Source organism: Rhipicephalus microplus, chromosome X (assembly GCF_043290135.1).
Source record: "Rhipicephalus microplus isolate Deutch F79 chromosome X, USDA_Rmic, whole genome shotgun sequence".
In the NCBI taxonomy this organism is placed as follows: Eukaryota; Metazoa; Arthropoda; class Arachnida; order Ixodida; family Ixodidae; genus Rhipicephalus; species Rhipicephalus microplus.
The window spans coordinates 268,108,897-268,135,705 of NC_134710.1; the positions used below are offsets into that span (position 1 = coordinate 268,108,897).

Here is a 26,809-nt window from a genome sequence, read left to right on the forward strand (position 1 = left end):
GTATCACGTGGCACGGTTTTTCGTGTTTTGTGCTTCACAGAAACGCGCAAAAAGAAAAAAAAAACTGCAGAACGTATAGCATGCTGATAACAATGAGACGGGCGATTGTTGATGCATAATAGCTTTCCTCTTAAAACTCGTGTATATCGTACCGATAAAAATTTCATAGCCGCGTCATTCCCGTGGCGACATAGGCCTGCGGAATCATAAACGAACATTATGTCATTGTCATAATTGTATGGTGCGCCTTTCTTAAACAGTTTGGCTAGTAATTACGAGTTCACTGGCTCCTAGGGTGGATACATGGACGACGCAGAAATAACGTCATTGATCCTCAGTGTATACTTTTTCAGACGAATTTGTGTCTGGCTGCTAAAAAGGTAACTCCGATTTATGTCCGTGCCTGCGGCACCTGAACTGTGAATGGCATTTTGTGAGGATTGTTTTTTCTTCGCTCCCTATTGATTTGTTTCAGTTCATCCAAGTATAAATTGTCAAACCCTGCCAGATACCAGCACAAGTCTATCCCCCCCCTCTCCCTTCTTGCTGTCGGTGGTATTGGGCTATTCAGGACCACAAGTCTGTCCCCCACTTCTAGCTTTCCGCGGAACTAGGCACTTGAGGACCCATGAAAAATAGCTTAGCAGAAATGGCGCATACTAAATTATACGTAATACGTACGAGCCGGTGGGAGTGGATTAGCGAATCAAGCTTTTAAGGGGGGAAATATGACTCGCTTAAAATCAGATGTGAGCCCGTGTGAACTCCACTCTTTCATGTAGCAGCAAGAATGGGCTGTTTGTCGTTGACTTGCCGCCTTAGCTAAAACTTTACTTTTAGAGCGCAGAAATAATGACGCCTTACGCACTGGAATTCTAGAAAAATAGAAATAATAAGATTCACGTGTTTTTCAGCACTTGCAATGCCAGTGATTTTGGATAAATTGTAACTGTATTTCAGGTATGGCGTCAGCAATAGTGTAAGCATTAACCAAACGTTGCGTAGTTTCATTTGATACTATTGGAGAACTACTACAGCGTTATATCGTGGTTAATGCTTCCTGAACACAGGAGAGGGTGGGAATGGAAGGCATGTATATATATTTATTTTTAACAGCCCTCCCTGTCACGTGCTTTATTATACGCACAGCTGTGTAGCGCCGAAGGCAACATCGTACAGCGTTTGTTCCTCGTTACGGGGCTCTGAGCGAAGCGCGCGCGTACATTGCTTGCGGTACCTCGCCGTGGCCGGACGGTGATGGCCGTATACAGGCGCGTTGACAAAAGCCAAGTCGCCCTCTCCACAGCCGACAATTACCACCGCGATGCGCGCGTTCCCACCGTCTCCGCCCCGTCGCGGCGTGACCGAATTCGCACGCGTCGCGCAGGCGTCTTGAGAAGCGGACCGATCTTGTGCCGAGGAGCGGCTGCCGCTGGTGACACACGCAGCCGCGTGTATGCTATGCCTGCTTGCCGACGCGGTGACAAGCTGATCGGACGCGCTTTTCGCCGTGCCTATAAGCCGGCCTCCGCATAAGAGCGGCGTATAGAGTCGGTCCCGATTCTGTTCGCCAAGGTGGGTTATGCAAACGAGGCCGCGCGCGGCTCGGTTTGTCTGGCGAATGGTGATTGCCTGCTTTACCATTCGTTCGACGACTCGTTTCGCAAGCTGTTTCGAAACGGCGAACGCAGCGCTCCAGACTATAGCAGTCGTGCTTCACGCTCGTTTCGGAGAGCTTGCTCTTCCCCCGTTTACAACCTTCTGCGTAGCACCCGAGTCGAGAGGAGGAGTCGCGGACACCGTCGTGTTTCCGTAAAGCTGCTTCTTTTGTTCCTCGTCCAACTGCGTGCACCATTTAGCGATGCCAGCTTGGCTGCCCATGATATCAGTTTGTTGTAAACCACTAGAAGGAGGGCGAGTCGCATCGACTTAACACAATTCCTGGAGGGGAGAAATGGCTGAGCGCGCTTACGTGCATGAAGGTTAGTTTTATGACTCGCCGTAGAGAACTGTGCGCCAAACTCTGCAATAGTTAAGTGAGTGAATCTCTGAAAGAACATTGGGCAGCGTCCCAATTCAGAAGATGAAGAGCGTTACTGTATGGGAAGGAGAAAGAAACTGATAAGAAGAATGGGGAGTAATGAAATCACGCAGCTCGTTTAGAAGATGTTCATTTGAATGTACTGCGTCTTTCATGTTTTGTTGCAGCAGGAAAGTGATACACTGCTTGCTAGACGAAAAGTTCAAGTTAGCTCCTCCCGGCGTCGGTTAAAAAAGTAGTGACATGAATTTAAGAAAAAAAAATAATCGTTGCTCTATCTAAATGTTCAGGTGCCGAGAAAGCTAAGAAGAGTGTCGCAGTGCTTGGGAATGCATTGAGCGTATATTTAAAATAACGCTACCACAAAACTGCGATTTCGGTTTTGGTTTTAAGTGGGCGGCTTCGCAGTGACGTGTCAGAGCAGTGTGACGTGTCACGGGAACATGTCAACCAGCGATGTAATACTAACTACAACTCTGCCATCTGTTCGTAGTGCACGTAAACGACGATGAGTTAATTGTCATCCGGTGACAGAGACTTCCGCGATTTTGGCTGCATACAAGACACAGTGCTCGCCAACTTAGCAACCGCCTTGACTCATCGGGATAATCGCAGTGGAGTTGGCTTGTAGATGCTCAGTGACCAAAATTTTTAAATAAAAATGAAATATTTTACACGTGCTGTAAGACTCTTGTGTATGGAGAACGTTGACACTGCATACCAAGAAAACGAGGAATTGTCGTTTCTGCGATGTACGCAAATCGTGTGCATACGTTCTCTTTTAAGTGGCCACTAACATACCGGATGGTGTAACGTAAAAGCTTTCCAACTGAGGCTACTGAGTGACCTTACGGGAGTAGGTCAGTGTCGATGTTGACGGTTCCAGTGCACGAAGAACTTTAGAGTACACATGCTCACTCTCCAAGTCCCGGAGCAAGGACGTTTTTGTGCGTCACCCTCTGCTGCGCCTTAAAGAACAAACGCTGGCACCATAGGTGAACCGAGCGCCAAAGTGTGCTAACAGATGAAGTTCGGCTCCCAGTTTTCTATGACCTGCTTGCCGCTTAGCACAAGTATACCGTACACGAAATTCTCGTGGTGCAATGTCGATCGAGGCATTATTTTGATCACTATTCAGACTGCCACTTACGGAGTATGTAGTCCAGAATATCGAACTTGCGGTTCATTCGAAGAAATAGCGTAACAAACACATTTAGTTGTTACTGTTATTATGCCCTTAAAGTGCTGCATGTACATTCGCTACACATCACAAATGCGGCAGCCCCATTATTTTCGGTCACACTCCGCGCCTGACAGCTTCGTGCATGGCAGCATGTTTTTCGTCACGCGAACAACGGAGGTCGCTAATCGCAACCCAATGCCCGAGCGAAAGCTGGGTTACGCAAACAGACACGAGTCAGGTCCCGCTCTTTGTGTGTGTGTGTGTGTGTGTGTGATTCCCTGCATAGCTTGCACTTCGAAGACGAGACTTCCAAATGGCCCTTCGCTTTGCGAGGACGAGACGTGTGTGCACAATCCAGCTGCGTCTGGCAATGCACGTCTGTACGTGGTGTGTGCCCAAAGTATTAGGCGCTGCGGCAGTCGTGCGTGCGCGTATCGCTCTACCGCCTGAGAGCCGAAGGAATCGTGGCGGCCCGCTCTTCACGTCTTGTCTGCGGGCACAGCGTTGATTCTGTTAATATGGGGCTCATTTTACTGGCATATCATTAAAAGAACCAGTCATCATGTATCACTATATGCTGGTGAAAAAAAATATTATATGCAAGGTGTTTCACGTAAATAAAACCCAGGACTGGAAAGAAAGAAAAAAGTGGTTAAAGACACTGGATGGAGCAAACCACATATGGTTTGCCGCCATGCGACGCTCGTTGTCGCTTTTTTTTCGCCTAATTAGTCAATTACCACGATCTAGCGTGGAATTTTTAAATATTCACTTCAGGGCGAAGTGCGATTTGCTGCGTTGTAGCGGGCATTCCAAAACTACAGACCGACTTTTTGTAGCAACGGACATACTGCGTGGTGCTTTTTTTCCGGCGTTTAAAGAAAGCCTGCTAAATATGAAATAAAATCGCTTGGCTGAAATCGTATTGCAGTGCTGCCAACCGTGCTTCGAGGGTAACAACCGTGTGCGTGGACCGTAACGAAATGAGCGGCTTGATGCATCGGCTTGAAATCACGTTTATTCCACCACATTTTGATGCACCAAAGGCGCTATACCGGAAAAGTAAAAATAATAATAGTAGAGGGAAGGGACAGATCCGCCTTCGTTTCATTAACGGACGTTATGGCAGCAGTTAAGTGCAGGCGGCTTGAATCGTTTGAATCTTAATTGTGGCAGTCGCGGAGCCGATCGCCAACCAGTGGTGCCGCCGGGTCCTCTTCACAACTGGATGGCTCTATCCGGAGTGGCTTCGCAGTGCGTCTGATCGACCACTCATGGCAAGGAAGCGTCGTAGTCCGTCATAAGCGATAGGATAGCGGTCTATACGTGCACGGTTGTTCCACTCGTAGCAAGGTCTGGATCTATGCAATACGGCAGCGCATAGAGTTGCTGTATATACTATTAGATAGTAGAGTTGCACGTAAATCCGGCTACCAACCACAGCTATGCGGTGAAGTCGCCCTTCGTTTGGGCAGGTAGCATGCCTAGCGTGTCACCGACCTGCGATGTACTTTATTGACAATGATTAGTGTAAGTCTAATTTGATACAGCGGCGGGGTAGGAACATACAAAAACTTGCCTGAGCACCATGCAGCTTGTCCACTATTCATGGTTGCTAGCGGTGTTCAGAAAAGAGACGCGCCAATATGGTACCCTTAAGATAGCATATGCCGTAACTCTGTAAGGCTCTCCACTTGAGCTTGTTGTGTCTGCATTAAGGTGAGTAGAGTTAAGGTGAGTAGGCTTTCCGCATGCCCACTGGACTCGACCGAAGAGAAGCCACCCTACTTCATCGCTTATGGCTAGGAGTGGCATTTACAAAATCTTACTCCTTTGTCATAGAAATGGCCGACAACGCTCTCTGCGACGCCTGTCATTGCGAAGAGACGCTACACCACATCCTGTGTGACTGTCCATTGTATGAAATCCAGAGACAGTCACTGACGTCTGCTTTTGCGCGCATCGACAACAGCCAAATGTCTGTGGACACTATTCTGTCAAGTGCCCGAGAAAAGACACTGCAACAGAAGGCGACGAAAGCTCTGTTGAAATTCCTACGCGACACCGACTTGAACAAGCGACTGTAACAGCAATGTCACACACCGCGAAAGACAAGACTGGACTATGACTGAGTGTGCGCGCATGTGCTGCCGAATGTGCTGTTTCTATTTTCCCTCTCTGCTCTCTTTCATCTCCCCCATCCCTCTCCCATGCGCAGGGTAGCAAACCGGCTGCCTATAGGCTGGTTAACCTCCTTGCCTTTCTTTTCCCTCTATTTTCCTTCCTTCCTTATGCGGAACTCTATACTCTTGTCAGTGCAGTAACCTGAGTAGTGCATGGACGCAGTAATTTCGCCTTACTTTGTATGGAGCGGGATTTCTCTAAACAATGGAAAAATCACCAGGCAGCGTGTACGTATGATACATGGTGAATGTGACGTGGGTGAATGGGTTGAACAGGCGCAATAGGTCACGGCATGTTGAAACGCACTTCATGCAGTCATACCGACAATCTAAATGCAGTGGGGAGGATGGCACACGGGAGAGGTAGAGCCTTGCAACGATGAAAATACGTGATAGCATATAAAGTACGGTAGCGTCTGGCACGGCGTAGCAAAATGCGCACCCAAACACTGACATTGCGAGTAGAATGTTCGTATTGGATACCACAGTGAGCTGTGCAGCATTACTTGCAGAAGGGTGTGCATCACGGTATTGGAGAGTGGGAAAACGCCACTTCGGCTTTGGCACAATCGATCGATGGTGAGTGCCAGATGAGGGTGATGCTATGTGAGAATGAAGATAACGCGAAAAATTCTTCAAAGACCATCCTCGCGGTAAATGTGCTGCAAGTGGTGCTATGTGCTGCGTACTTGCGGGGCGCAGTAGCATCCCAGCGAATGGCGTTGCGAACATTATGCAGTTGACTGACATTGCAGCCCCAGTATCAATAAGGGCACGTGCGGCATTTACTTTGATAAACGCCAAATTATTCACATCGCATTTGCGCAGGCCTTCTAGAGGTCGTAAAGCTTGCAGTTCTTTCCTGCAGAAGTGCGGCAGCTTCTTTCAATCGCTAAGCGACTGGCGATGACGTAAGGGGGAACGCGAGCGACGACTTGGTGACGGTGAACGGTCGTTGTCGAAAGATTGTCTAGGTGGCGGCGAAAAATCAGGGTTAGGACGCATGATATTACAGATAACATATTGTGAACAGCCGTATCAGGCGTTGCTGCAACTCTGTTATAATTAGGCATGCAACAGCTGCAGAAGCGCGCGATGTGGCCGGCGGAACCACAAGCGAAGCGCATATGGTCCCGATGTCGCGTGTGAGCTACGGGTTTCGAAAGACTCGGCTAGGAAGTGGAACTCTGAGGTGACGTGGAAGATTGGGTTGCTTGTGGCCACGTATTGCGAATAAGGGCCATCCAGGTCACACTGCGACTATGGCATAGGTCAGAACGGCAGCCACCGCTGTACTCGACTGGGTGAAAGGTAGCAACTAGGCAAGTTCATCGCGATTCGCCCGCCTGATGGGAACAGCCAAAGATTTAGGCTCTAGAGACAGATCGGTCAGCGACATCACTAACAGTTCGCGCTTCAACTCCTCGCGAACGAAATCTTCAATCAGACCCTGGAACAATATATCCGGTCTGGGTTTCCAGGCATGTATGAGGTCCGGAGAGAGCTACCCCTTGTCGACGTATCGTCGAAGCTCTGGCAGAGAGTGACGACGGCACAAGAAAAGTAGGTTTTCGTGCAAGAAGCATTTAAAATGCGTTGACCCCGATCTCTATGCTTCACCTTGTCCTCTTCGCTCATAGAGGAATTGACGTGGGCGCAAACATCCACGACGTCCTCTATGTAGCTTGCATGCCTCCCACTGGGATGCTGAGTGCGCTTGCGTATAGGCGCTGATCAGCGGGGTGTTTGCGGTGCTCGAGAACTTCCGCGAATGCCACCTTGAAACTGCGTAAGGTCTGTAGCTTTCGCTCATGTTTGCACAACCAGATATTTGCAACTCCAGCAAGGTAGAAGATGACGGTACATAGTTTTATTACATCATCCAACTTATTTCTGGAATAAACTGGTGAAACGCCTGGAAGAAATTAAAGTTATTGAATCTGTTCCATCTGACTTCTGACCAAAGACACGCTCATAGGTGGAAAGCCATGGAGTCTTCTACGCATGTCTCTCTTGTTCTGATAAGTACCGTATCCATGGTCTTGCTGCTGCCGGACGGCGCCGCAAATGGCGGATGCGGTGCCATGTGTGTGTGCGTGCGTGCGTGCGTGTGTGTGTGCGTGCGTGCGTGTGTGTGTGTGTGTGTGTGTGTGTGTGAGAGAGAAAGAGAGAGATAGAGGTATGCTAATGACGCTGGAATTACCAAGTGAGACTGATTTTGCGGTCTTTCCGTGCAGGTGACGGCAAGTCATCCATGTTCAGCCGCTGGTTCCGGCGCAGCCGGTCTGAGAAGCGTTCCTCCGGCGAGTGCAAGAAGCAGCTGTCCAGTTTCTCAGCTCAGTTCCCGCCACTCGAGTGGAGTGACCCAGACTACGCACGATTCCACTCGCGTGCTACGCAGACCAGCGCCGCCGCTGTCACTCAGCAGCCAGACACGCACCCATACGCTGCCCTGCTGAAGGTAAGTGCCTCTACGTGAGCTTTTGCACAGTGTGATGACGTCGACGTGGTATAGCCACGGTAGCCAACAATGCACCGAGTGGTTTTTGCGACAAGTTCATTGCACAGCTGCATACTCCCGAGTGCAGCAATTTTTCGAAAATAGTCTTGCGCAAGTACCGCAAAATAGATGAGACAATGAACTCGGGTAACGCGTCGATGGTGAGAACGAGCTTCTGACCTCGCCCGTTCCACACCATTGTCGCAAGTCTTGACTGTGTGGCAACAGAAGTGCGTAGGCCTATGTAGCCACAAAGTTGCCTAAAATAACACACACGTGCGCAAGCACACACACACACACACACACACACACACACACACACACACACACACACACACACACACACACACACGCGCGCGCGCGCGCGCGCGCTTTGAAAAAGTATATGCATGGCGAACGTATTCACCGAAGCGGGTTTCTCCCCACAAAGACTATTATTGTGGAGAAACCAGCTTTGGGGTAAATCAGTAGTAAATGGGAGATGTGCATGCTTAGTTCAGTTTGAGGCACTATTCTAGTTAGTTCGCACCTATATTACTGAAGTTCAGAAGCTGCTGGCTTTTTTCTAACAATTACTCGAAAATGGGCGTGGTGTAATTGTGTGTAAACACTCTCAGTGTATAATGACACTCCACAACGTTGCATTGCGAACGAACTTAGCAAACGGGGCCTTCCATGTACGTGCACGCCTATGCACGGTATGCTTTTGGGGATTCAACCAGAATACTATCTCGGTTGCTCTCTCATTCACACATATTACATATCGATTGAACGTTCAAACCCTCTGTACATTTCACACGCGTCCCACGCTGTTGCCACTGCTGGTTGTCGACATGACCCCCACAAATTCATTCTGTTGGATGTATTTAACAAGTGTTTCTCAGCTGCGTTCCTGTACAGCACGTTCATTGCTTTTTCAAGCGCTTCGTGCTACACAACGTTTGTGGAATGTTTCTATGAACGTTTGTAATACGCGCGGCTATTCGCGTAGCATGAACTTTGTACTACACTACGTTTGTCGACGCTTCGCCGAAGTGTCTACAATCAATGGCTTTGAGCGCTTGACTTGATCGTTGGCCTACTGAAATAAAAAAGAACTTTTATTTTTTTACAATATTTGTAAAACAAAATTTTAGCGATTTCAGCAAATATTATGAGCACTCATTATATTAGGGCCCGGAAGAGTCACTGCAAAACCACATTCGTATGTGGCTGGGCCAAGAGCGTAACAGAACTTATCGTATATCATGTGGCGTAAGACGCGAGCTTCGGTAAAAGAATGGTTGCTCTATTTTTGCACTTCTCTCTTTATTGTTCATTCATTCATTAGGTTGGGCCTGCTTACGCCAAAGCAAGGGCACTGCTCGTTTAGACTCGCTGCTAGGTGCTGTTTGTATTGGACGTTGTTCAAGGCGACTGTTCTATTCAAACCCTGACCTCCTGCACTCCTCGAAGAAGCGGCTGAATTTCGAACGCACTCACTTGTGCTACTTAAAGCTCCTATTACTTAGCCGCTACTTACCACTTTTAAATTGGGTGACCAACAACAACAGCGACCACGCTGGTTCAGTTCCCTTGGTTCACGCGATCGCCTCAGTGTATTTATGTGATGGGAAACTGCCCTCGGCAACCGAGGCTAACCGCGGGCGGTCACGCAGAACTGAGAGACTGCCGGTCACTCAGTGGGAACTTCCCCACGATCCGTACTTGGCCGCGTGCCGCGCGTCCCTATATAACGACGACGTTTCAGAACGGTTTCTGATCCTGTGCCGACGTTAATTAAGCTTCTCGAAAACTTTGACTCCGCCATTGTTCATGAACGCCGGGTCGACAAGCCTTCCCTTCTTGACCTTGACCTTTCCCGACTGAGTGCGTATATACCTGCACGCACGCTTTGGGGTGGCTAATTGAGGGAGCTCGGCTTCTTTGATTTACACTGCGCGACTCTTAGCGCCTTGTTTGGCTTTGTCTTTCCGAAGTGCGTTCATTTATTCCCTCGTGTAGTCATTAGCCGGCGCCGTAATTGTGAGCCCTTCGCGCGGCTCCGTGACGCGTTTCGCGGCGGCGATACTGCAGCGATTAGTGGTGTACTTTGAGAGGTCCAAATCTAGAGCTCGAGTTTCGCGTGGCTTCAGTGCTCCTCTGTAGTTGGTTTTTCTCAGTTGAGCCTGCATCGTGACATTGCAGCACTTATTAAGCCATTGAAAAGCGTGATGGTCTATAGCTTTGAGGGCGTGCTCGGGCCCGCCTAAATCGAGGCGGCCAAATTGGATCACAAGCGTGCGCTCTCGCGGGCAACCGCACTTAGCATTATAATACGTCGCTTCCTCTGTGCGGGAAACGGGCCTCGTCTTTTGGATACTGCAGTATAGAGTGCAGTGTTTATCCTATCTTATAAAAGCATGCCGCTTGTGCGCACCAGCGCCGTGATTGAGGTCAGACAGCTTCGAACGGCTTTGTGAAACAAGGAAAGTGGCTCGCTGAATGCTTTGACGGGAAAGCGAGCGCTGTCAGCGAGGATGCTGCCTTGGATGTTGCGTTAGCTATCGCGTGCGAACCAGCACTGAGCGCGTTCGATACAGGAAGTGCGTCCTGGCGCAGTACTGTATACCACGTGTGGCGCCGTTTGCGCCGAGTTACGGCGCGTCGTTGCCTTGTTAGGCGACACCGCAGTCGCTTCGCTTAGCGGTGAAGCGATAATGCTGTGCATATATGAAACTCTTTGGTGCAGCCATCAATAAACTATTTATTATTACCACCCCTACTCGAAGCAATCATTGCGTCGGCGGCACGGCGTGGCTGGCGTACGCACAACACTTACCTGGAAGTGGCTGTGACATTGTTGATAACAATGTACTATAAACAGTTTAAATCTGTGTAGGCGTGCAGAGCCACGTATCAAATTTGTTTGTCTGGGGAGGACTAACTTGCGCTTGGAGTAACATCCTAGCGCAACTTTTTTTTTTTCTGTGCCACATCTTCACTCGACCCGCTGCAGCCAGGGCTCAAACGCACGGCATTCGACTCGGCTGGTCTAATAATCGCTTACGCTTTTAGTCTGACCCCACTTTAACTGCTAGATATAACCAGGAAACAGGAGAGTTTTCGTCTAGATATAGCCGGCATTTAACCAGGACCTGATTAAGCGTGTACTGGGCCAGTGCAATTGGTCTGGACAGAGTTGTAGGTGGGTAGAGGGAAATTCATCGGTATGATAAAGCGCCGAGATTCAGTTTAAGGGCTCGAGTTCGTGAAGCAACTTTTATTCCCCCAAGTTTTTTTTTTACAATTGCCAACTAGATACGCTAAATGCGTGTCCATACAGCAGCATGATTATTGGGAATATTCTGTTGTGCAAAATGTCTATATGAATATGGGTTCATGTGTATAAAGCGTAGACTACAGACATGGATGCCCATCAGGAATTTCGGCGCACGGGAACTCAACAGCACGGAGTTTCAGCGTTAGCTAACTAGTTAGTAGCTCTTGGTTTCACACACCCAAGATTTGTGAACGCGAACCACAGGTCACCTTACAAAATCACGCAAATAAAAAGATAACGCTAGCACCCCGGAGCAATCATTTAGACGCGCGTTTCCCTCTCTGGACTCTTGGTACTAGAAGGTATACTATACATTTTGGGCATTGTAGATGCACTCGGACATCAAATAGCCACGCTGTAGTCAGCAAAGGACATACATACGCGCAGTGAGTTTGCTTACATCGACAAAAGCTTGATGCGTGTTTAAAAACATTGCGAAACCTGAAACCTTCTGTTGTAATCCGCCAAGCCATCCTTCAGTCGAAGCTTGCGGTTCCTGATCTATTTCCCCCGTATGGTGGTATACTTTTTGTTTCAATTTTTATCGACATAACTTGTATTTAGAGAAAGTTATCACCTGACGCAGCTAAAAAAATTGGTAGATCCCACGTATTGTGGAAACTAGTTTTATGCATAGCAGTCGGTGAGTGATTGTCTATGCTGCATGTTTTTTTTAATTTTTTGCTTTACGAGGTAGATTGACGTGCTTTTGTAAGTGTCGCAGTTGCGTGCACATCGTGGGCTTATTAGGAATAATGACTACGCTGCCGTAAAGTGTAACTGATGGTCTGACCAAACGTCAACTCTCACGTTAAAGCACAGGCGTCTTCACTTAGCGGTGCTGTGGTGGGAATTTCATACGTAACGTTCGTTAGCGCATTCTTCCAAGGCCGAGCGGCGCTTGAACATAGCATGCTAAATCGTAGAATTACAAATATAATGCTTATTAGTCTGCTATGAAAGCGTATCTAGCACTGGATCTGCAATTGGCATTAACCCGACATGACGCCTGTGTCTTAATAATACATATGTAGTGTTTATTGTTTTGTTATAAAATTAGGTAGCCAGCACTGCAACAACAATGGACGTTGCCCCGACATTACACCTACACAGGGCGTTTTTCCGTAGCTTTGAGGTAACATACCTGACTCCATGCAGAACGGTTGGGTTTGATTTTTGCTAGGATCCAGATTTTCATTCTTTCCATATGATGGATGGAATGGAATGGGATGGGATGGGATGGGATAGGCTGGGCTGGGATGGGCTGGGATGAATGGATGGATGGACGGATGGTGAATGGACGGACGGACGCATTAAAACGCTCAAAGGGCCTATAGTTTGCTTAGAAACGCTTCGCGACAAAAATAGAGTGGGCTAACTGGTGTGACGCAGTAAGCAGGTCGAAAATATTCTTCCCTCCGCTAGTTAACTGCTTTTAATTTCCGTACGCCTTCATCTCTTCGTATCAACGTTATACAGAATTTTAAGGAAAGCTGTGACTCTGCGTCACCTTTCTGCGACGGAGCGACTGGTTGAGCTCTGCTTGGTGAAGCCTAGCGGCTGGTATAAACAAAATGTGTGTGTGTGTTTTTTTTTTCACAAATGCTGGAATAAAGTGGGCGAGGGATCACGAGTTTCTTGCTGCGAAAGGAAACAGCCAACCTCTTTGTGTGAGAAGTATGTTCGTTGTTGTATAGCACACGCGTCGTCAGAGCTCCCCTTTCATCAGCATTCAGTGGGAATGTAATGGAATGAAAAAACTTTATTTTAGTCCTGACGGACGCGCTTAGCGCGTAGCAGGCGTCTCCCGCGTAGGGAATGACAGGAACTACCTGGCGGCTGCTTTGTGGGCCTGCTGGACGGCCCATTGCTGGTCGGCGAGAAGTGGGCAATATTTCTTTTCGCTGTTTTGTGTTTTCTGCTGCTGCTCATCGCATAAATTTTGTTTATATTTCAATGTTGAATTTATTTGTTTATTTTGTATTATTTATTTATTTATTTATTTCAGTCACTTGTCATTCTCAGGCATCATTGTTTAAAAATGTTCAAGAAAATAATACAAAATCCGGAAAGAAAAGAAAGAAAGGAGCGAAGAAAGAAAGAGGAAATTGTCTTTGTGCAGTACACAAGCTCATCCGAGGTATCTTCGCTTTCGTGAAACGTGGTGCAAAAATGCACCGAGCTCTTAGAAGCTTTAGATTTGACAGCAACTCCGAGTAAAGAAAATTTCAAAGCGAACAAGAAGTATACCTGCGGTGGAGGCATGCACCAGTGGGACTATAGCTGCCGCTCTGCTTCAGTGTGCGCGCTCAGATTGCCCGAGCGTGCTACCTCCGTGACTTGTTTCAATTACGCGGAGGCAAGCCGCGATGCCGATCAGTGCGCGCGTCTCACATTTCAGTTGGAAAAGACCTACGAGAGGAGGGTTATAGGCAGGGTCGCTCGGTGCGTACAAGACTGCTCGGAAGATAACCTCATTTGATCGTGGCGCTTTTAACGTAGCGAGAAGCCGTGAGGTTTTTTTTTTTTTTTTTTGATGTCGCTTGCTTCGAACGGCACCAGCTGTGCCGATACTTACGCTCTACATGCGCATGGAGTGCCATCTGTGCGTATTTAGTACCATCGACCCTAGGGTGCGCTCGGCGCTCGAAGTGACCGCGCTGTACAGCCTGTATAAGGCTATAACAGCGCGTGTGCTGAATGCGTAGCACGAAGTCGCTCGGAGGATGTACTTCCCGTAGCAGCGAGAGTCTCTCTGAAGGTATACAGCCACATACACGTGCCAAAGGAAGCTTGCTTAACATTCTGCGTAGCTACCAAGGATCTTTTCATCCACTCCAGCGGTGATGACACCGCGGGTAAGCAGGAGAAGGGGTTGGATGCATTTGTCATTCATTTATATACTTTGTTTTAGATAATGCACGAGGCTTTCTCTCATGCGCCGAGTAATACTTTGCGTGATTTCTCATGATCCTCATTTCATTTGAGGTGCATACGGGTCTAAAGGCCAAAGGGTTTGTTTTTGGGTAAATTGATGCTCACTCAGTGCAGATGACTGAGGCGCAAAAAAAAAAAAGCGTTTCGTGAAACGGGAGGAGCAGGAGAGAAGATAGAGCACCGCCAACTTCCAACTGTTTAAGGACAGTCTAAGAAACGCACATAAAAAAAGAAGACATTTTCCGCGCATGCGTGCACAGCCAACAAATTACGTACAACCACATGGTCAAGGCAATAAGCTGTCGAGAAACGAGAAAACTACGAAAAAAATGTCTTTTTTTTTTTCAGCAGTTGGAAAAAGTGGCCAGAATTTCCGTGGGGAAAACATACTGTAGTAAATCTTTCGCAACAGCCAACATTCAACGTGAAACCAAAACGCCGCTCATGATACCAAAACACCAAACGACGGCGGACCACTCGCCATCGACGTCACCTAAAGTCAGCCTCAGCGTCAGCTTAACTTGAACCCATATATAGCGTAGCCTTGTCGTTCGGGTGTGGTCTTGTTAGGGGTGGTTTCTGATGCTTTGGTACACCTTATTCAGTTTTGACTTGCCCTCGTACACTTCTGCGACCTGTGTCGAACATCCGCTTATAAAGCAGTGTGCAAGCAGATTCTGCAATGGTTGCGCCAATTTGCAACGTGTGGATGCACTAAGTTCGCGGAGTCTCTTGGCGAGAAACAGGACTCGCTCGCTGTCTGTAAGCACTGCAAAAACAGCTACGTTTTTCTCAATGCGACATATTAACATGATCAAGAAAGCTACAAATGAAGTCAGTGCTACTGACTCTAAATACGAGTTTGAACTTCGCATTTTACCATCTTGATGACTGTTTTCGTAGTTGAAGCCATGACGAAATAGACATCTCCGGGTTTTTTTTTTTTTATTCTAACTGCCGTAACAACTCCAGGGAGCTGCACCATTCACAGAGAGCTAAATGAGCTTGTGGCCTGCCTCCGATCTGTTAAATGCCGCATTCGTTTGTGAAAAGAGAGAAAGCATTTCGTTTGTCTTTTACATAATGAAAGGTAATGCTTTTGACACTAGGCTATAAACTATTAATATATGGCTACCATGTGCTAAAGAAAATTTGTTCGTTTTCATTTGTCCCAAAATTTTGTGAAAAAACGTGAGAAAAAAAAAACAACTTTTTTCGCGGTTGTTCAAATTTTCCGGAAATTTCGCATCTCTAGTAGAGACACGAAAACGCTAGCAGTTGACATATGCCTCGAGAAATTTCGCCTTCCTTTTTTTCACCGTAACCTTGTACACTAAACTGTCGCTTAGAAAAGCGCGTAGCGAGAATGTCTGCTTTACACTTCTGGGGCACCAATAGCAGAGAGACGACGTGAAATGGCTGAGGAACATCGCCCTTAATCGTCTTCTGAACTTTGTCGACATTCAAAATGGACACGCGACACTATATTATATTGCCATGTTGCTTTATAAGCCTTGGACGTTTCTTAAGGAGGATACGCTGATAGGCGCAGCGAATTTCGAGTTTGCGCAAGGCATGCGGCCAGACCCATTTTAGCCACGAAAGGACACGCCAGGCTGTTTGAGATGGCAGTTTTTACGAGCCATGCGCCGCTTCTTTCTCACAGCCTTCCCAGTGTTGCTATTTTCTTCGTTTTTATTTGTTTTATATGATTTTTTTAGCTGAAGCCGCACGCGATGTTTTAGGACACAGAGCACAAACGTAGGGAAAAAAGAATAGGCAAAATAAACGAACGAAAGCAGTGATTAGGTGGCGCAGCCACGAACTGTATACAAAATAGACTCGTAAAAGTGGATCTCAATGCCGACATTCCCGTCCCAACGTAAAACGAGCTAACCTTAGAGAGATTTCTTACTTAGATTGCCGTTAATGAGGAACAGTGTGAAAATTGGGTTGGACGCAGCGCATCTTGAAGATCTATCCCCTTGTCTCAGTTTTTTTTTTCGTTTTTTCTTATCGCAGCTCGCGCCACACACCGAGGGAAGGCTAATTTTCTCTTTGCTTTAATTATTTGTTTTTGCTATTCTTTAATAGACACCCATTAATGGCGACCACGTGACAGCCTTCGTCCTTTAATGAGATCCCCGAGGGCTAGAGATTCTCAATGACCGCGATGAACGTAGTTGATTGAACATAAGAATGGTATGTGCGAGAAAGAAGAGGCAGCCTTCTTTTTTTATTTTTTTGCAAGGTGTGTTCGCGCGCAATATGATGACGGTCGGACAAACATTCTGTGAAGAGATTTATATATCTACCCCCCTTCTCTCTATTTCTCCTAGCCTTTATATTTTATTTTTACCTCTTTCAACTATGTGGGCTGAGCACCATGCATACCGGGCATCTACGCTGATAACATCTGCGTACGAAAACCGGCCCGGCCCGCTTGAAAACGAATGTACGGCCTATTTCATTACTATCCACACTCTGACGATGAAGAGCTCTGCGTTTTCCGCGTACGAATAGTTCGTGGTTAATCCGTCTCCTGCAGAGAGCTGCTTACGCTCTCGCTTTATCGCAGTTATTGACTGGTGTACTGTTTCTTTTTAACTGTTTTTTTTTTAAATTTTTTTTCGTGACTGCTTACCTCGAGTTTCTATTTCTCACAATATCAGCGTTTAAACATGTGGCTCTGGTTCCCCTTACTGACATCATGATTGTCCTCAATGTGCCATTAGCTTATCTACTATAAGATCAGCGTTGAAGTTTTCAGAATACGAATGTGTCTGGTGATATGGAGACAAGGTTCCTCGATGGCACGGCGTTCCAAGCACAGTATTCGCGAACGCAAAATCAAAAGCGCCGTCGTGTTTGTCACACCGCAGAATACACGAAACACCGAAACTGAGAAAAAATGTTATTATTCAGATTTTCTTTAGTGGGTTGGAGCGTGACAGGTAGTAGGTAGGAAGAGGCAAGATGCGGAATGATGAGCGACTTTGAGCTAAAATTTCGCCTGATTTGAAGTTCAGTTTGGTTTGTTTGATGAAGTTTAAATCTGACTAAAGCGTCGCCTATCTGTTCAGTTTCACGAAGTTTGGTTGAGGAGGCCCAGGACAACTTAACCTGCGCGTGCATCGAGTGGAACGATGCAGCGCATATGCAGTCCCTTCACTCGATACTCGAAAGCCTCCTAATTTTTTTTTTTTTTTTGACCTCCGCCCGTAATTCTTCCTGTCGGAGTAAACAAGTGGGGTTGACCTCGTGCTGCAGTGCACGTCGGGAGGAGGGTCGGCGCCGCAAGTATATAGGTTACGTGTCGGGAGGCGCGACCCTTCGCCACTCACACGCCACTCCGGAGGGGAGTGGCACGTGCACCGGCCGCTCCCGCGGGGTCAACGCGGAGCACACATTCGTCCTGTCCTATCCGCACGAACACACACACACACACACACACACACACACACACACACACACACACACACACAAACACACACACACACACACACACACACACACGCACGCACATGCATGCATACTCACACGTGCGTTCGCGCGCTATACGCGTGGCGGACGTCTGGGCTCAGGGCCACGGGCTTATCGGGCGCAGCATGGACTCTCCCACAAGCACTTTGCGAAAGCGATGGGGGGTCGAGAGCTACGGGCCGGCCCGATGTCCATGCAGCGATGCGAACCGTGTCGACGCAAGATACCAAAGAACGGCGGCGGGGAGCGCCAACAAATGGAGACATCTTGGCAGCGCTGGAGTTTTGGGTGCTAAACCTGATCGGGTGCCGCGCCCTTCACGACTACTGATACCCTTCCTACCTCTACCTCCGCCCCCCCCCCCCCAATCTCTCCACACACACACCACAAAGCATGGTTCTTGCACGTCGGACTTATAAGCCATGTTGGCACATGTTATTCTTAGGTGTGAAGGCGAATGGAAAAACGATACACGTCTCATTCAGTACGTATACAGCGAAGGTGTGGGGAAAAAGTGTGCATGAACTGGAAGCTGGTACTTTCCCTTCAGTTTACCACGTATATCAGCGTGCCGCACGTCACCGCTGAGATGACACAATGAATATGCGATGAAGTTGCGACACTGTAAGGTAATTGGATTTGAGTACTGTAATATTGTTCCGATTATCGCAAATGCGAAATCGTAGTAGTAGGTGCACACTCATTCAATCTATAACGAGCCATAATTCATACATTTGAGGTAGAGATATAAGGAAGCATTGCCAACATGCTTGGAATGCTTAAATATGGAACAAGTTACACATATATATAGTAAAACCGCAGCTAAGGCCTCCATCGCTTCATCTGCTGGGTCACTGCAGCTCATATGGGTGTCGTCCAATTTTTAGCAAAACCACCGTAGTTTTTAAACACGCGAATCAATTAACAGGAAAAATTGCTGAGGTTTATAATATATTCCTTAGAGGCAAGAGCTGTATCAGTGAAGCATCCGTTTTTCTGCATGAGAAGGAATTTGATTACTTGTGTCAATATTGATTATCTGTATGTATGACGACGCTGTCGGAATGTTTCCTGTGTCTTGCGCATGTGACGGTTTTGTACACTTACTATATATGTGTTTCACAATTAACTTTTCAATAAAAATCAGTTGAGAGTCAGCGCCGTCTTTCTCTTTTGCTCCTCCCTTGTGTCTGCATTTCTGGTGTTGCGCTGTAAACAAGTTCACGGTGACTACCGACAAAATTGCGGCGTACGGACGTGTTGTCCTGCAGACTGAGGACAGGGCACTGTTAGGACCGGCGCCAGGTCTGACAATGGATCGGCGTTCCTTTTGATGTTCCTTTTGAGTCGCCAAACGGGTTGGCGGCCTGTGTCCGCCATGTATTGTTCCCACCTGGCCGGAGGGTGCGGCGTCCTGCCGCCGCGGCGCCGTGAGCAGTTCGGGAGACCACCGGTGCAGCTTCTTCTTTGGAAGATGACGGCGGCGGCGGCGGCCGGGAATCGTCCCGCTAATTGAACGAATCGTTCGGCACCATTTGAAGCTTGTTTACGGCGGCCCTTTCGATGGATGCAGTCATCAACTTCAGACCCCTCGCCCAGCGACACACCTTGACGGGGGGGGAGCCGCGTTCGTGCCACATGGCCGTGCGGTGACCACGCTTCAGTTTTGAACGTTCGCGTGGACCGTGCGTGCTCGTCACCCTCGCGGGTAATGTGTGGTCCGTGATTGGACGGTGCCCTCTGTACGCGGTCCCCGATCTAGGGATCTGGGGAGGACAGACCCTTTATAATGAGCCCCCACGGCTCATTCGGTGTGCTTTTTCGAGTGGAGAGCTCGCCATGTACGAAGAACGCCACTATATATCTAAACTTTCTTATTGACCTCTCTCTAATGTAAATAAACGTCTGTTCTCTGTTTTCCCATATAAGCATTGCTTCTCGCTATAAGGGACGAGTCCGATGGGAGCCAGCTACCAACGACGAGACCCACAGGACTCAGGTCCCAACAACTGGTGGCAGCGGTGGGATCGAGCTCATCGACCAGGAGGCAATGCTGAGACCTGCTGTCTGGAGGACCTAGAGTCGGACAAAACTGCTTCGTGGCATCACTGACAACACTGGAAGGAACGCGTCCGAATTCATGACTGCATAGGGTGAGTGCACTGCTTTTCTTTGCTGAGATATCACCAGGCTTTGCGTAGGATTGTAAACAAAGCAGTGATTTGGTAACGGTGGACGGAAGTATTGATAGTACGTCAAAGTTGTTTAGTTAAAAGAGTTAGCAGCACCAAGGACCGCCATGAATTTGAAGGGACTAAAAAAGCCAGAGTTGTTAGAGTTGGCCCGAGAGCTGGGCCAGGTAATTGCCGAGACGAAAAGAAAGCAGGAGATCATTGACGCCATCGAGAAGATCGGGGCAGATGACGAGGAGCTGAGCGAATGCTTGGAGGCTATTACGCAAAGGAAAGAGGAGCAGAGGCTCCGTGAGGAAAAAGAGGAGCAGAGGCTCCGTGAGGAAAAAGAGGAACAGAGACGTCGTGAGGAAAAAGAGGAACAGAGACGTCATGAGGAAAAAGAGGAAAGGGAAAGAGAACGTATCGATCGTATGGAAATGAAACGCCTAGAAATTGAACTAGCAAAGGCTCAATCAATGAACGGAGCTAGCGCAGTGGCACGAGAAAGAGAGCGCCGAATGACAGATTTGATGCCACCCTACGCGGTAGGAGGGGACATGGGTCTTTTTCTGGTGCACTTTGAGCGCACGTGCGAGAGGGAAAATTTTGCTAAAAACACGTGGCCCCAGCGCTTGCTTACGCTGCTGCCGTGTGAAGTAGCTGACATTATAGCCCGTATGGGTAAAGAAGACGCAGACGACTATGACAGAGTCAAAGCGAGTCTGCTCAAAAAGTACAGACTGTCAGCGGAGGCGTTCAGGCGAAAATTTCGTGAGATCGAGAAAGCCAAAGACGAGTCATACCCAGAGTTTGCGTACACCTTAAAGGTAAATCTGGAGGAATGGCTTAGAGAGGAGGGTGCGCTTGGCGACGCGGAAAAGACTCTGCAGTGTTTTGCGTTGGAACAATTCTTTCGGCGTCTACCTGAAAACATTAGGTACTGGGTTCAGGATAGACAAGGAGTAGATACTATCACGAGAGCGGCAGAGCTCGCAGAGGAGTACGTAAATCGCCGTGCCCTCGAAGGCGAGGATGTCCCTAGGAGGGAGATTAGTAAATATCGGGCCGACAAGCCTCCGCGATGGACAAAGTCGGGTCGGTATATGCCGAAGGAGGGTTTACACTCCAAAGGAAGCGGTGATGAGAAAAACAAGAGAAAGGAAGAAGCACCCGAGAAAAGGGCGGAAGGGCAACAGAAAAAGGCGTTCGAGGCCAAGAAGCCGATAGTTTGCTATAACTGCCAACAGACGGGGCATATTTCTTTGGGTTGTAAGAACCCGAAAGTTGTGTTAATGTCACTCTGTAGTAATGACGAAAACATGAAATTGCTAGAGCCATACATCCGAGACCTAGTCGTGAACGGCCAACCGTGCCGCGTGCTCCGCGATTCGGCCGCCACTATGGATGTAGTGCACCCGTCCTATGTCGAGGAGAGTCAGTTTACAGGAGAATGCGCATGGATAAGACAAGCAGTAGAGACAAACAGTGCATGTCTCCCAGTAGCAAGAGTCCGCATCGAAGGCCCTTTCGGTGTTCTAGACACTGAAGCTGCCGTTTCGGCACATCTCCCAGTGCAATACCCGTATTTGTTCTCAAATAAATCAGAGTACTTGCTGCGACAAAAAGGAATTGGGTTCAGTGAGGGTATCGTACAGGCCTTAACTCGATCCAAAGCAAGGGAGCTCGCCGCTCAGACAGTTTATAAAGATCCGGTGGCAGACGAAACAGCTTCAGCGGCAGAGCCTTCTTTACCTGGCACGAAACTGGACCACCCTATAATGGAGCCTCAAAACACAATATCTAAAGAAAGATGTAAGAAACCGGATGAATCCGAGGCATCTCGAGAAGTAGAATGCACTATAAAGCTGTTAAATGTAAGTCCTACAGAACTGATAGTGGAACAGGAAAATGACTCCACTCTCCGTAACCTAACGCCAGACGCGAAGGAAGGGGTGGCTAAGCAAAACATTCAGTTCACCAAGAAGGGGGGCGTCTTGTACAGAAAGTACACGAGTCGAAAAGGAGTTCGGTTTAATCAGCTAGTCGTACCGTATCCTTTCCGCAAGGAGCTGCTGCACCTGGTCCACGGAGGTTTGTGGTCAGGGCATCTCGGCATCAAAAAAACAAAAGAATGTTTGTTACGGGAGTTTTACTGGCCCGGCTGCTTTCGGGAGGTGGAGGCATTTGTAAGAAGCTGCGACACGTGCCAACGCGTTGGCAAGCCAGGGGATAAGGCTAAAGCACCTATGAAGCTGGTCCCCATTATCACAGAACCGTTTCGCAGGCTAGTTATAGACACAGTGGGTCCACTTCCTGTAACGCAGTCCGGGTACCGGCACATACTCACAGTGCTCTGCCCGGCCACGAAATTCCCGGAAGCAGTACCGTTAAAGGAGCTCAGCTCGGAAGAGGTAGTTAAAGCGCTTTTATCTATCTTTGCACGTGTAGGCTTCCCTGCAGAAATTCAGTCCGACCAGGGATCTGTTTTTACAAGTGCACTAACCTCGACATTTCTAGAAAAGTGTGGTGTTAAAATCATCCACAGTTCAGTGTACCACCCTCAGTCAAATGCTGTAGAAGAGGTACATTCAGTCATGAAACGGCTGCTACGCGCCCTTTGTTATGAGCAAAAAGAGGATTGGGAGGCTTGCTTGCCCGCAGCTATGTTCGCGCTTCGGGTCGCTCCTCACGAATCAACAGGGTTTTCGCCTGCGGAGCTAGTTTACGGACGTGCTCTTCGCTCCCCACTTCGCATTGTTCGAGAATCTTGGGAGGGCCGGGCGGACGACCCTTCGGTAGTAGCATACGTACTTGAGCTGTTGGACCGACTTCACGCAGCTCAAGAACTAGCGGAGCAGGAAATGCGCAGAGCTCAAAACAACGCTAAGCGCTATTATGACAAGACAGCCCGGACGCGAAGCTTTCGAGTGGGGGAAAAAGTGATGATACTGAAACCCTCACTGAAGAATAAACTTCAGGTCCAGTGGGAGGGACCTGTTGAGGTAGTTCAGAAATTGTCAGACACAAATTACTTGGTTACTGGACTGGGAAGGCGTAAAACGCAACAGGTGTACCACACTAATCTGCTCAAACCGTACCAGCAGAGGCATGCCGTTGTAAACATGTCGCTCAATCAACCGGAAGAAATGCCTATTGATTTCCCGGAGTTAACAACAGAAAACAAAGACATTGGCGAGACTATTAGTAACCTGGTAGAACAGGCGGAGTTGGAGCCAGATCAGAAAGCGGAACTGAAGGAACTATTGTTTGACTTTAAAGAAACATTTTCAGACACACCTGACAGAACCAAAGCCCTAGTTCATGATATTGAGCTGACATCTTCGGAACCAATTCGTTCTAAAGCTTACCGCGTTTCCCCGAGGCAACGGGAAATAATGGCCGCGGAGATAAACCGAATGCTCGAGCTAGGAGTGATCGAGCCAGGAGAGAGTGATTACACCTCGCCTCTGATCTTGGTTGAGGTCCCAGGGAAAGAGCCGCGACCGTGTATTGACTATCGGAGGCTCAACTCGATTACAAAGGACCAAACTTATCCAATTCCGCATATTGAGGAAAGACTTGAGCAAGTCAGCAGTGCCAATTTCATCTCGACTTTGGATTTAGTCAGGGGATACTGGCAGGTGCCTCTAACTGAAAGGGCTAGTAGGCTTGCGGCGTTTATTTCCCCGATGGGAACATTTCGGCCGAAGGTCCTTAGTTTTGGATTAAAGAATGCCCCTTATTGCTTTTCTGGCCTAATGGACAAAGTGTTACAGGGTATGGAGGACTTTGCCCTCCCGTACCTAGATGATATTGCTATTTTTTCTTCTTCCTGGATAGACCACATGAAACACTTGCGAGCTGTGCTATGTCGTCTGCGTGAGGCCGGCTTAACAGTGAAGGTTGCGAAATGCCAATTGGGGCGCGCTGAGGTAGCTTATCTAGGGCATGTAATAGGCCAAGGCTACCGCCGGCCGTCAGAAGTAAAGCTGGCCGCAATAGACAACTTTCCCCAACCACGAACCAAGAAAGACATTCGGTCGTTTCTTGGATTGGCCGGTTATTATCAAAGGTATATCCCGCGTTACTCTGACATTGCAAGTTCCTTGACAGACGCTCTTAGAAAGACTGAACCCCAGACCGTAAAATGAGATGGGGCCAAGGAACATGCATTTTCTACGCTAAAGAAGGCACTAAAAAGTCAGCCAGTGTTGAGCGCGCCTGACTACTCTAAGCCGTTCATTCTTCAGTGTGACGCCAGCGACCGGGGTATGGGTGTCGTGCTTTGTCAGAGGGGAGAGAACGACCAGGAACACCCTGTGCTGTATGCCAGTAGAAAGCTTTCTGTTCGTGAGGAAGCATACAGTGCCTCAGAAAAGGAATGTGCCTGCGTTGTTTGGGCTGTGCAGAAGCTAGCTTGTTACATCGCCGGTTCTAGGTTCACAATAGAGACTGACCACTGTCCCCTCACATGGCTACAGTCCATGTCATCGAAAAACGGCCGTCTTTTGCGCTGGAGCTTAGCTCTTCAACAATACACCTTTGATATCCATTACAAGAAGGGTAAACTCAACAGCAACGCAGATGGTCTGAGTCGTTGTCCCTAGTACCCCGAGGGCTTCAAAACGATTTTCTGCTTTCTATCCTCGATTTGAGGCCCACTAGTTTTCTGTATTTATCCAATCATGTGTCAAGTGTTTTGTTTAATGTCTTCAAAAGTGGCTGATGTGGTGTTGCGACTCGGCGGGGGCCACAGGAATAAAGTTGAGGTAGAAGGAAATGACTTCCACAGGTGAATCTGAGTCTGGTGATTCTGAGTAGAGAATTGCCGTGTGCTTGCTTGTGTGTGGGTGTGCTTTCGGCGCAGTTTCCGCAGTTCCTCGTTTGTGGTGGGCGGAGAATATGGTGGAGGGGTTCACCTCATCCCTGCGAGCAACGCCCTCTTGGTCGATGATCATCGGATCCAGTGTTCGGGACAAAAGTAATAGAGGAAGAGCCGACAAGCTGCAATACAGATCCCGCTGCACAGTACCTGCTGGCCACTGCACCTCGGGATCTTCTTTCCCCGGCGGAGAGGCTGTTAGGACCGGCGCCAGGTCTGACAATGGATCGGCGTTCCTTTTGATGTTCCTTTTGAGTCGCCAAACGGGTTGGCGGCCTGTGTCCGCCATGTATTGTTCCCACCTGGCCGGAGGGTGCGGCGTCCTGCCGCCGCGGCGCCGTGAGCAGTTCGGGAGACCACCGGTGCAGCTTCTTCTTTGGAAGATGACGGCGGCGGCGGCGGCCGGGAATCGTCCCGCTAATTGAACGAATCGTTCGGCACCATTTGAAGCTTGTTTACGGCGGCCCTTTCGATGGATGCAGTCATCAACTTCAGACCCCTCGCCCAGCGACACACCTTGACGGGGGGGGAGCCGCGTTCGTGCCACATGGCCGTGCGGTGACCACGCTTCAGTTTTGAACGTTCGCGTGGACCGTGCGTGCTCGTCACCCTCGCGGGTAATGTGTGGTCCGTGATTGGACGGTGCCCTCTGTACGCGGTCCCCGATCTAGGGATCTGGGGAGGACAGACCCTTTATAATGAGCCCCCACGGCTCATTCGGTGTGCTTTTTCGAGTGGAGAGCTCGCCATGTACGAAGAACGCCACTATATATCTAAACTTTCTTATTGACCTCTCTCTAATGTAAATAAACGTCTGTTCTCTGTTTTCCCATATAAGCATTGCTTCTCGCTATAAGGGACGAGTCCGATGGGAGCCAGCTACCAACGACGAGACCCACAGGACTCAGGTCCCAACAGCACTCGTTCAGTACGCACTTTTTGTTGACCGGTAGCGAACCGCCTATATGCTAAAGACGTGGAGACAGGCCCACCGCTCTCCGCGTGCTTGTGGAGTGTCGCGAAGCTGAGAATGAGAAAAAAAAAAACGCTTTCCTGTAGTACCCAGCATATCCCAGTACATCCAGCAACTTACCTCGGCGCAGAACCACTTTTCAGCAGCGCGTGTGTTTTGAGCTTCTTAAAATAGACTTACATTTCAGATTATTGGCCCAAGACGCTCGTAAGATGGCCTACCTTGGGAGAGCGATGTTGTGAGATCACCTTTAGCAAGCACACGCCACTAGCGTTCTTGGGCGCAAAAGCTTAGTGAGGCCGTTGCGCACACAGCAATTGGCAAGTTTTATTACATAAACCATGCATATAGCCCATTCTTCATTGTGAATAACATACATCAACCGACACCACACTTTTATCGTACAAGTATGTTACGCTTTTCACGGCGGGTTCTTTTAGGCCACTTTACAGCCGTCTCATCTTACAGTTAGTGCTGTGCCATGTCAAGAAAAATTCATGTTCATCTTTTTGCTGCAGCGCTCGATGTTTGGCCAGATTTTGGTCCTTGCGCCAGTAATATTTCGGCTCCTGTGCAGATTAAATTGGATACTTGGTGTTAAACATGCAAGACATCAATTAGGTGCGTTTATAACTTTGTAGACGTTTCTTCTCGCATTATGGCGCCGTACATTTGCTCGCATGCCTTATAGTTTAGCTAAGGTGAAAACTCGTCCTTCGCCAACAGAGCGCCAGGCGCGATGTCTACAGCCTACATACACGGAAATGACACATCTCCACTGGTTGGTCATACCTTGACCCTCTCTCTCCCTCTCTCTCCTCACGTCATATACGAAGCGAGGATGAGTGTTCGTTGGACCTCGGTGCATACGGGCGGTCGGCAAAGCCGCGTACACAACGCAGCTTCTCGTCGGCAATTTAATTCGAGCGCATGGACCTCGGCGCTCATCATGAAGAGTGATGTCCACGCACGTAGTACGGGCCGACGATGGATGGCCCCTATACGCATTCCGTTCACTTCGATCACCGCGCGCGATAAGCACAACCAATGGCGCGTGGTTGATTCCAGTCTCACCTTGGGCTCGTTAAGGCTGCGACGCCCTCCATTCTGATGGCGACCTCACTTTGTCGT

At 48.5% G+C, this 26,809-nt stretch overlaps 1 protein-coding gene across 1 annotated transcript in view; it reads left to right on the plus strand.

Moving 5' to 3' along the window:
• ko (Stork-head domain-containing protein knockout) overlaps positions 1-26,809 on the plus strand; it is a 370,856-nt gene that overhangs the window by 306,010 nt on the left and 38,037 nt on the right. Inside the window, exon 4 of the mRNA XM_075879081.1 lies at positions 7,645-7,868. Coding sequence (XP_075735196.1) covers positions 7,645-7,868 — 224 coding nt within the window. The remainder of the gene's footprint in view (positions 1-7,644; positions 7,869-26,809) is intronic.